The following is a 12,189-nucleotide window of genomic DNA, read 5'->3' as shown; positions in this document are numbered from 1 at the left end:
GAATGGCAGCAGTTATTCTTAACAGCAGTAAAGTTAAGTTTTGTGTCCAACTGATGATATACAGGGCAACTATTCAATCAGTGTTGTTGGAGAATATTGTGATGAGAATAGAGTGATGTTGCTTGGCTACTTTGCTGCTATAAATTGGCAACAAAATCTTTACGAAAAAATGAGAAATGCAAGTTATTTTGTATTGCTATTTACATGATGTGCGGTGTAGTTACCGTGAAACTAAAGCAGGTATAGTAATGAATACTTTTTACTTAAGTACTTATCTCTGGCCGTACTTCTTTACTTTTACTTGAGTACTAAAGTGAAGTCAGTACTTCAACTTTTACCAGAGTCGTTTTAAACAACAGTATCTGTACTACTACTTGAGTAAAGTTTGTACTTGTGCCATCTCTGCATATATCACCAATATTGCCTAAATATAAACCACTTATTACATTCTGCACACATTTGCATAAACTTCTAGCACAAAAATGTAACAATGGATGATCTATAATTATTAAATTACTGCACACAGCCAGACAATACACACACAAACACACACGCAAAGAGAGAGGGAAATATCACAATACTTCCCTTGTTGATAACTGAAAACATTTTTCATAGTGTTTTTCAATATGCAAATGGGCCATTATTCCATTCTGCATAAATTTGCATACATTTCTAACACAAAAATTGTACACTGGGTGATCCTTAGTTAATAAAATACACAAACACACTGTGTGAATAAATATCCTCAATAACTTGACGAAACATCTCAGGCAGTAAAATTCCCCCACAACACCATTGAGGGACATCCAATGTGCCATTTCAGCAAATATTTTCCCTTTTCTCCTCCTCATTTTTCACTGGTGTATTTTCACTTGGACGGTAAATCATCTTTTTTGTTGTTCGCATCACAAATGGAGGTCAAGTGAGAACACAGACCTGCCGTATGAAGAAATCATTACTGAATCCTTCAAGATTACAAGCACATGACATGAATACCAACGGCTTGAGGTCCGCATTGGATGCGAGCGCCGAACGTGCTACGGCAGACTGAAATCTCCAGTATATCTGGGAACGGTTGGAACAAATAAAAAGCATTATCTTTCCTGATCCGCCAGACAGGAAATATCTCAACAGACTCTCACTCTGTAGACACAAACAAACATCAGACGGCATATGCTAGCACTCCTGATAACCATTACACGCTGAACACACTAGCCTGACTGATCATAAGCATATGCCGTGTTCTGGATGCTTGTACCTATGGCTTGTTTTTGTTTTGTTTTGTTTTTCCCCCCAAAAGCTACAGTGGAGGATCATTAGCCCCTTTCACACATACAGACCTTTCCGGAAAATTACCGGCAATTTTCCGGAAAGGTTGTATGTGTGAACAGGTCCTTTTTGAAAATACCGGTAAATTCGTTCTGGCTATTTTCCGGAAAGAGAAGTTGTAACATTACCGGCAATTTGCCGGAATGCTGCGCTGTGTGAACGCAGAAGGAATATTTCCGGAATAAGCGCGTGCACGTCTAGAACGTGCTGACGTAAGACTTCTGCTTTAGCCAATCACAACAGTCAGACGCATTTACGTCCGCGCGGTTTGTGAGAATAAAAGCCTTTGAATATTTTTCCAGACGCATTTAGCTGCTAGAAGTTAGTCAGATAACGTTTATATGTTCTCCTTAATGCCAACTGTGCAAATAATCATCGATAAGATGCTTATGATAAGCCGTTGTTTGTTTACCTTCAAGCTTTGCGTGTGCCCATGAAACAGCCTGTGAGCGGCAGCACACGCACATATTATGAACATCTCGACATGCGAATATGATCCTGTGAAAGTTGTTTACAATATTGATCATCAAAAGAGTTTGTAATTTAGTCAAATGTTTACAAATACAAGCGCAGCCGTTTAAAGCTCATTTGTGGTGAATGATGTCAGAATTTACCGGTATTTTGGAATGGATGTGTGAATGCTCTTTTCCGGAAAATTTCCGTAACGTCCTCGCCTGTGTGAACAGCGCTTTTTTGAACATACCGGTAAAGTCGTTCCGTAAATTTTCCGGATATTTTCCGGTATCACTGTGTGAAAGGGGCTATTGTTTAGTACATATGTCCATAAACAGACATATAGACTGATATACTCAGATGAATTTCAAATGTACACTATTGAAAATGTTGATATTGGGTTCTGGAACTATAATGAGCTCAGTAATGACATATTTAGACTACAAGACCTCTATTATTATGGTTAGGCACTAGGCACACACTGTAGAAACCACACTACAGCTATACGCTTATTTCACAGCTGCCAGTTTACAAAACGAAAGTGAGGCTGTGGTGGAAAGAAACCCGGAAGTATAGTATCAGCACTGTAAACATTGTAATAACATGCTGTGGACTACAAATCTCCAGCGATTTTAAAATGAGATATGGTGCAAACATCACTATAATATTATTCAGTTCAGTTTAATTTAATTTAAACAATTAAAATCATATTAGGCATCAAACTAAATCATAATCTCTTTAAGAGTAATACGTTAGGTGTTCTCCTAGGCTTCAGTTAATTGCACCAGGTAAACACCATGGGGACCCTTCCTTGCTTCAGCCTATGTAACCAGGTGAGCAATAAAACAATGCAGTCTTCTGTAGCACACCCTCATGTTGTCTGTAATATTGTTGTCCCGGTACTGACATTTTAAAAATGTCAATTTTCCTCTAACATTAAAGCGCTGTTTAGCGTGTTCTTAAACACCACTGATTTGCCAAAGTATTCACCAGTGCTCAACAGAAATGGCTGTGATTGGCCATAAAGGTCATCAGTTCACTGCTCGTCATTGAGTGCAAACAAAAATAAAGGGACACTGGAGCGTTTTAAAGTCATCAGTGGATCGCTTTTCTGTATTTGCAGTTGGTAATGATCAGTGAAGTGCGGTGAACTGATGACCTTAACGGCCAATCACAATTATTTCTGTTGAGCACTTGTGAAGACTATGGCAAATCAGCGCTGTCTAAGAATGCACTCAACAGTGCTTAAATGTTAGCTGGAAATGTTTTAATTTCAGTACCAAAATTCAGTATCGTGACAGGTCTAACATAGTGAAAGAATCAGTTCATTAACTTGAGTTTGCTAAATGGTTTGTTTGGGGAAAAAAAAAAAAAAAAACCTTAGCTAACTAGTGCCATTTCCCTCAGCTTAACTAAAATCGAGGTCTGATATCCCTTTTAATTTAACTATCCAATCAGAATGGATAGTTAAATTTGTGTCACTTTCTCTTCGCTGATAAGATATACAGCCAGATGCAAAACATTCCAGTGTGACAGGCGATGCTTCCAGGTTTCTTTCCATTGCAGTCTCAATTTTGCTTTTAAAATGGCGATCAAATAAAATCAGTCTATAGGAGATAAAGGTACAGTTCACCCAAAAATGTCAATCTGCTCTCCACTCAGGCCAGTTTACTTCTACTTTAGAATAGAGGTCTGCATTACAGAAATACATTTCCAAATAAAGCGCTGGAGCAGTCGGTAACTGGTTTAATTTTGGACGGGAGCGGGCGGTCTAACAGTATCGCTCCCGACTCCCGAGTGAGCACGTGTACGGTATGTATGTGTGTGAATGAGACAGCGTGATGCTGCGTTTATCTTGTTTGCTGCTGTGTGTGTGTGTGTTTATACAGACAGCTTGTTATAGGCTGTCTTGACTCTGCATAGCTGGGTGGTTTTCGGTTTTGTTTCTCCTTACTTTCCTCGCTTTTGGTTAAGTAAAAAAAAGTCTATTAATGTTTGTACAATATGATTTCATTTTCATATATTTGAAATTAAGTAAGTAAATAGATAGATAGATAGATAGATAGATAGATAGATAGACAGACAGACAGACAGACAGACAGACAGACAGACAGACAGACAGACAGACAGACAGACAGACAGACAGACAGACAGACAGACAGACAGACAGACAGACAGACAGACAGACAGACAGACAGACAGACAGACAGACAGACAGATAGATAGATAGATAGATAGATAGATAGATAGATAGATAGATAGATAGATAGATAGATAGATAGATAGACAAATAAAAAAATAAAAATAAATAAAAATAAATAAAAAAATGAATGAGTAAATAAATAAGTAAATAAAAAAATAAAACAACTTAAAGCATGCAACTAAAAATGGAAGGTAGATACACCAGAAAAGTATTTGATGATTCTACGACACTGAACAGTATTTTCTTAGGGGTGCAGTAGGAAATAAGTTTGTTGATCCAATATGTTGTAGATGAAGAGTGAATGTAAAGTACACTCTTTAGTTAGAATGTAAAGTTAAGAGTTAAGAGTTAAAATGTGAAGTATTTTTATGGTGAGATGTATCCAGTAAAGTGTCCCCCAATATCCAGATTCCAGGAGTTTGATGTCTGTAACTTTTGATGATAAGTCAATTATATATTTCCAAAAATCTGACAAAACAGGAAAACTCCAAAGAATATGCAACAAATCTTTTTCCTTCCGATTTTGACAGCAGCATGACAATTGTTGAAATAACACCAAAAAATCATTTCAAATGTAATTCAAGCAATGTTCAGGCCTTGAATCCATGTGTCTGGAATTAAAGTAATTTCAAGAAGCGAGGGAAGCCTGTGGATGGCCTGATCATTAGTAAATTAGCTACAAATGTGCATTTGTGGGTGAACTATCCCTTTAAATAAGCCATTTATCACTATTTGACTCTAATCACTCTAATCAATATATGACTCTTGATCTACCACAGTTTGATGGTCTCACCTCAGGGAACGTAAGAGCAAGCTTTTTACTTAGCCTGCGGTGACGGCTCTGAATCCTGTTCTAAGAAATATGAAGAGGATTTCAGTGACAAACAGAAAGGGAGTTATTTATGGGTGCCAAAAAATGTAAGACTTAAGACTCAAATAGCCAGCACTGAAAGAGACCACACTTGTTAACAGTGCTGTTATTGTAAAACACGGCAATCCATCATAGATGAGACCATTTGAAGGAAATAAAAGTGCACACTATAAATCGATTCCCGTCGTGTAGGCCTTCCTACTGTTTGAACCGTTATTCGGCTCTCTGGCGAGCGGACGACATATGGCTGATATACTAGGAGCGTTTGTTCAGTTTCGGCACTGTCAAAATCAAATTAGCCTTTCCTGCAGTGTTCAAAGTCTCCTTGAAAGACGCCCCGAAAGTGGTTCCTTTCTCTTAACTTCAGCCGACAAATTCAGTCATGTGTTTTGCACCGCTGGAAACTGGTGGAGCACTTTGAACTGTTTCCAGTAGATCTGGCACCCCATGGTTTTAGGGCTTGTGTTTGCATATCAGCGCTGCTCGGGGTTAAGTACGGCATCCACGGTTCAGAGATTCAATCCATGCCTATGTGTCTCTCTCAATCAGCCCGCTTGATACCGGATCGCATCTCAGCATCTGTCCTTGAGAGATCAAACCTTCAGATGTGATCAGAGCCGGCGCGCTAAAATAAAGTAAAACCGTCCGGATCGCGCAGCCTGCTCCGCACATGGAGTCCGCTGGGAGCAATAATGTTTGTCATTGCGCATGTATTTTCATGCCTTTAACAATATAGCCGAGCTCATTAAAAAGCATTGTCTTCCAGTTGTGTTACGAGTTTGTTACGGTAAAGGGGAGGGGAGGAAACCTTCGCGTCTTTTCTTTTAATCCAAAAGCTGGATGATGGAACTTTGAGGCAAGATGGAAATATTTCATAACATTCGCTCTTGCTGACGCCAAGGACGGAAATGTGTTCTGCATGTTTGATTTCGACTGGTTGAAGTTAATACTCTCCATATATTGGACCTGGAGCTTTGTTATTTTTATGGAGATCGTACAGCAAACGTCGTATTTCTTTGAGCCTGAGTTTTAGTAATAACACTGACATGTTTCAACACTTGCCCCAAGACGTCCTCAGGCACAGATAGCTGAAAGTGTGAAGAAACCGCTCAAAGTTACACATTGCGATGCAACAGTAGGGTAGTTTTTTTCTTAATATTTGTGACCCTGGACCATAAAACCATGTCAAAGAGTCCATTTTTAAAAATTGAGATTTCAGCATTATTTGGAAGTTGAATAAATAATCTTTCCATTGATGTTTACTTTTTTTAGGCAGTAAACATCAATTTTTTATTATTTTCTTTATTTTTTATTTTTTTCTTTATTATAATTTGTGATGTAATATTATGGTTTATTGATTTATATATATATATATTGTAATATGACTTGAAATATCAAATCTATAGACTATATGTGAATGTGTATACATGTATTTATTTGTTTATATGTATATGTATTTATGAATGATTGTGTATGTATACATATACATGTATGAATATGTGGGCATATATGTGAGAGGAGATCATGTGATCCGGAAGTGTACAAAAAGGAGCACCTGATTGTGATGAACTTTGTCTGATGAAGAGCCGGGTGGCTCGAAACGTTACATGCTCTGTGTCAGCCTTTTTAATTTAATAAATTTGTATTTTTGGAGCCTTGGTGTTGCCGCCTTTGATTGACATTTATTTCCACTTTTTGCGGTTTTGGCTGAGCACCCAATTTAGAGAGATGTGCGTGTTTTTGTACAGTTTTTTCATTACTTTTTTAGGCAGGACAATATTTGACTAATATAAAAACTACTTGAAAATACAGAATCAGAGTTTCAAATAAATCAAAACAGAGAAATTTAAGTTTAATGTTTTCCAAATTATGTTCACAACAATGCACAATTTCTGTAGGAGTTTTGATATATTAATGGTAGGTAATTCACAAATTATCTTCATGGATCATGATATATGCTAAATAATTTAATGTTGTTTGACAAAAAAGAAAAGAAATTTTTTGACCCATACAGTGTATTTGTTGGCTATTTTTGGCTATGGATATATACTTTTTTTATATTTATATATTATATTGATTTTTTTTATTGCAAAATTGTCCGCAAATTTCTGGGAATTACCACCACAAAATCAGTCATCTTTATCGCAAAAGAAAATCACAAAAAAAAAATAAATAAATAAAAATAGTGAAAAACTAGGGGATCTGTCTAATTAAACAAAACTGATCTAACTAACTGAGTCCTTCAGACTTGTTTGAAACCTGCAGTTTAATGTGTCGAAGCAAGGTTGGAATTAAACTCCGCAGGTCTGCGGCCCTCCAGGATGTGAATCTGAGACCCCTGGTCTAACAAAAAACACGCTTTAAATAATAGAATAGAATAAATGTTTAAAGTTAATATGATTAAATTAAAAGAATGTTTTTTTTTTACATAAAATGTATTGTTATGGAATTATACTACAATTTTAAAATATTATTTTGTAGCTTTACAATTTTACAATGCTAACATTTCTTATAATTATAAATGAATTGTTTGTAAAACCCATTATAACACAACAAACACAACTTTTTCACTTATTGATGGAAACTTGTTTCACACATATTTGAAGAGTTTCGACACAAAGACCTCTAAGTGTTTCTGAAATTGTCTTCTAAATGTAATTCCACTTCTATGGCAAAAATAGGTTCTTTGCATTGCCTTTCAAGTAAAATAACTAAACAAAAAATATAAGAGGCTGAGAACAATTCTAGGAGAAACTATAGGTTTTTTGGAATATCAAAGTATCTTTTTAATTTCATTTAAAAATACAAATTAAATCTGATATGAACACCACACAGTACGGACACAATCTTTGATTGATTCACGCATGTAAAATATTCATAATCTAATGTAACTACTAACTTTTTTTCTTTTTGGAGAGAATCGGTATCTTTGCAAAACATTACTGATTTGCTCAATGTCAAACCTTCAATTACAACAAAACTCTAAAAGCTCAACTATCACTAAAAATCATAAATCAGACAAAATGGTAAACTGTTTTTAAACTTTGCGTTAAATTTATTTTTGACTTTATTGATTTTCCTGGTATGTATCTGTACAGCACTTAACTATCTAACAAACGTCTTGTCGTCAATCCCAGTTGTAAGAACAACAAATAATAATTTGACTTCTAGTTGATCATTTGAAAAAGTGGCAGGAGGTTGAATTTACATCAAAGTTCCTGAAAGCAAAGAAGGTCAAAGTGCTCCAGGATTGGCCAGCCCGCTCACCAGACATGAACATTACTGAGCATGTCTTGAGTAAGATGGAGGCATTTAAGATGCATCCAAATAATCTTGATGAACTCTGGGAGTCCTGAAAGAGCGATTTCTTTGCCATTCCAGATGACTTTATTAATACGTTATTTGAGAATCATTGCTGAGATGTATGGATCCAAGCTCATGGGAGTCATACACAATATTAACTCTTTTTCCACTGCACCATAACTTTATATTTTATACTGGACAATATTTTTGTTAAGTGACAGGACTTCTGTCTAAGCAAAGTCAGACCGTACCCTCCTAATTAAATAATTCATTATCAAGGCATGATCATATTTTATTTTGGTAAAAAAAAACGTAATCTAGAGGACTTCGCCTCTCGTATGAGCCACTTTTGATACCAGATGATCAACTAGAAGTCAATTTATTATTTGTTGTTCCTAAAACTTGTAATTAAAGTCTTAAAGTAATGGTTGCTGCATTATATGAATCTTAGGTGACAAGACTTTTGTCAGGTAGTTTATAATCAGCTGTAGCTGTGTTTATCTGTGCTTAAATACACATTAAATGAAAGTAAATGAGTGTTTACAGCAAAACTCAGATTTCTTACTTCCCATTAAATCATCTTATTGTCAAGTCTTTCATGTGCCTAACTTTTTGCAATTGCATTCTGCGCTTAAATCAAAGAACGTCTAAACGATTTTCGATCTAAGCCTGACCAGACGCAATATATTTAATGCATTTTACCTCCTTAACTTGCCAGATTGTCATGGTGCGCTGGAGTTGTCAGAGCCTGCAAGATGGACAGTGCTTTTACCATCCAGACCAAGGATAAACTATGACCCCAAACTCAAACACATGATCTCTTTTCACTTGCGCATTCTTTGTTTAAAAGATTAAATACAGGCCGGTCCATGTGTGTGGTGAAATACCAGAATCAAAGGGACTGTGAATAGACTGAAATGTAAAAGCGTGGTGGAATAGCATTGAGAAACATATATGCGGGTTGGCTGCCAGGAGCACGAGTATTTCTTGGGGCGATTTGCAGAGGTTATGTGCGAAATTCACTCAGGAACAAGGCTGTGCGCTTCAATTCAAGGAAAAAGCAATACGAGCGCCTGTTTACGCGCCACAAATGCATGTTCATACATTCTAAACCTGCAGCTTTACATATGAGGTCAGACGCACTTGTCAATAATGATACGAGCCGAATCACTCGCAGATGCTTGATCTTCCTGTTTGTTTCATGCGACATATAAATGTAATGTGTTATTAACTATAAATTGCATGAATGGAAAACAAAGAAAGGCTAATAAGAGGGCTTGGAAATAGTAGTATGTCAAAATTCGATGCATCATGATGAAAACCAGAAATATGAAACAGCACCAAATATGTGAAAGACAAGGAAGTGTACACTATAAAAAGTGATTGGTTGACTTTACTTTTTATTTAAAAAGTGAGTAAACCTTCTTTTAAAATTATTAAGTAGATGAATTATGAGATTATAGACAGTAAAGTCAATTTAACGGTTCTATGTTAAGACAAGTTTACTGACTTTTAAAGTAAACATAACTTGTCACTTTTAAGGTAACAGGTTTACTTTTAAAAGTAAAGTAACTAAGAAAGAAAGAAAGAAAGAAAGAAAGAAAGAAAGAAAGAAAGAAAGAAAGAAGAACAAAGAACAAAGAAAAAACGAAAATGAAAAAACGAAAAAAAAGAAAAAGAAAGAAAAAGAAAGAAAAGAAAAAATAACAAAATAAGAAAAAGAAAAAGAAAGAAAAGAAAGATAAAAAGAAAGAAGAAAAAGAATGAAAAAGAAAAAAGAAAACAAGAATTTCAAAAAGGAGAAAGAAGAACAAGAAAAAGAAAGAAAAAGAAAGAAAAGAAAAATAACGAAATAAGAAAAAGGAAAGAAGAAAAGAAAGAGAAAGAAAAATAATGAAAAATAAAAAAGAAAGAAAACTAAATGAAAAAAAGGAGAAAGAAGAACACTAAAAAGAAAGAAAGAAAGAAAGAAAGAAAGAAAGAAAAAAAGAAAAAGAAGAAAGAAAAAGAAGAAAAAGAAAAAAGGGAAAAAGAAACAATAAAAGAAAAAGAAAAAAGAAAGAAAAAAAGAAAAAAGAAAAGTAAAAAGAAAGAAAACGACAAAAAGAAAGAAGAAAAAAAAAATGAAAAAAGAAGGAAAAAGAAAGAAAGAAAGAAAGAAAGAAAGAAAGAAAGAAAGAAAGAAAGAAAGAAAGAAAAAGAAAGCAGGAAAGAAAAATAAAAAAGAATGAAAAATGAAAAAGAAAGAAAACAAGAATAAAAATAAAGAAGAAAGAGAAGAAAGAAAAACAAGAAAAAGAAAGAAAAAGTGAAAAGAAAGAGAGAACCCTTTAAAATGTATGATTTATATAAACATGTTTTATTTGACAATTTTTCAATTGTGAGTTTGTGTTGGCAGTAAATTGCTTGCTATTTTGTAAGTAAATAGAAGGAAACACTTTTGAGTGACTTATGGTCACTTCAAATTAAAATACAACTCTTGCTATTAACGAACCATTCACTAAGACTTAAGGCTCAATTAACTCTTAATTTCTGCTTATTAATAATTAGTAGGCTAGCAATTGGGTTTAGGTATTGGGTCGGATTAGAGATGTTGTATAAGATCATGCTTTAGCTGTACACTAATAAAACGTTAAACTAGAGTTTCTTTCTTTTTTAAGTTGACTCAACACATAAGAAAAACAGTGGATAATAAAAATACTACTGGAACCAGAACTGCTGAAAAAGCGAATGGCCATTGATGTTTCAGAATAGTGAGATAGTCAATGGTTAGTTTGGGACTTAAATTTGTTTTGGTGCATCGTTCTCTGCGTGTATCAACATCCAAAAGCGCCCACATACACATAATGAGAGTAAGAATGAGCATAAATATGAAGCACATATACACAAACGAAAAAATGGAGGTGGGCATAAAGATAAGGAGAGAGAGAGAGATACTAGACACTGTAAAAAGCAATTAGTTACTTTACAGTGTAGATGTTAAACATCACCAATGTCAAACAAGACACAAATGCAAAAACATAAGACAAGTGTGTCACCTCAATCAACCTTAAAACCTCTCCCTATGTCATGAAAGTGCTGTGAGAGAGATCAGATTTGAGGAATGTGGGTGGAGAAATGCTTTGGTACCTTTGGCTGCAGGTTTGGATGGAGCAGCACGTAACCGTTGGGATCAATTGCGAAATAGTATCCATTAGGACCGATCTGAAATAAACAAACAAAAAGGAGAACAGTGAATGAGACCACCGTCAAACCCAAATCCCTGCTCAGACCAAATGGGCCTGGGTTTTCAGCGAAGCGGTGGTTAATCCCTGACTAGCGGGTTACTGTCTACCATCCCAGGAGGACGCAGAACCCGGCTGTCAATCAACCCCGAGCACTTAGCGTTAATCAAATGTGTCGGTTCATCTGGAAACATTCCTCCGAGCTTAACAGAAAATCACAACCATTTACAAATCAAATGTAAGTACAAACAGATGTAATGTACAAGGGCTTACGTCCTCTTAAGAGTGATCTTACTGTAAGAAGGCGAAACCGCAAGACGGCAGACCGCAGAACAATAGTGCATTTATCTTATGCGTGCCGTGTTATTCTTATTACGAGACTCAAAGAGTCTGCACAGAAAACATCTAACACATGAGTTTAGCTTTGTTCCCTTATAAACTGAATTATGTGGCGTTCAAGGAATAGATGAAAACTTGGTCGCCGTTTACGCACCCCCGCGTCATCCCAAAAGCAGATTTCCTTTCTTCTGTATTTTTTTTTCATGGTGTGAAAGTGAATGGAGCTATCAAGCCGAACACATGTAGTGTTAAAGTACCATACAATTAGTCTATGTGACTACACAAGTCGATATATAAGCTTTTGAAGCCATTCAATGTGCGCTGTCGTCTATGACATCAAACTGGTGCGACACATCTGACACTTTGTGTTTTATTCGACACTACTGTTCAAAAGATTGTGGTTGGGCAGATTTTTAAATGCTTTTTCAAAGAAGTCACTTATGTTCACACAAAGGCTGCGTTTATTT

At 35.6% G+C, this 12,189-nt stretch overlaps 1 protein-coding gene across 7 annotated transcripts in view; it reads right to left on the bottom strand.

The window, feature by feature from the left end:
- The window catches only part of cacna2d1 (calcium voltage-gated channel auxiliary subunit alpha2delta 1), a 229,478-nt gene that overhangs the window by 73,823 nt on the left and 143,466 nt on the right, over nt 1-12,189 (bottom strand). For 5 of the 7 annotated variants that reach the window (XM_087292987.1, XM_087292985.1, XM_087292988.1 and 2 more), the window contains one exon: nt 11,289-11,363. In XM_087292987.1, the coding sequence (XP_087149113.1) occupies nt 11,289-11,363 (75 nt within the window). Of the gene's footprint in view, nt 1-4,778; nt 4,839-11,288; nt 11,364-12,189 lie in introns of all 7 variants that reach the window. The other 2 variants (XM_087292984.1, XM_087292989.1) reach the window with 1 other exon arrangement.

Source organism: Danio rerio, chromosome 18 (genome assembly GCF_052040795.2).
Source record: "Danio rerio strain M-AB ecotype USA chromosome 18, GRCz13ab, whole genome shotgun sequence".
NCBI classification, from domain to species: domain Eukaryota; kingdom Metazoa; phylum Chordata; class Actinopteri; order Cypriniformes; family Danionidae; genus Danio; species Danio rerio.
This window is presented reverse-complemented; position numbering and strand designations above follow the sequence as displayed.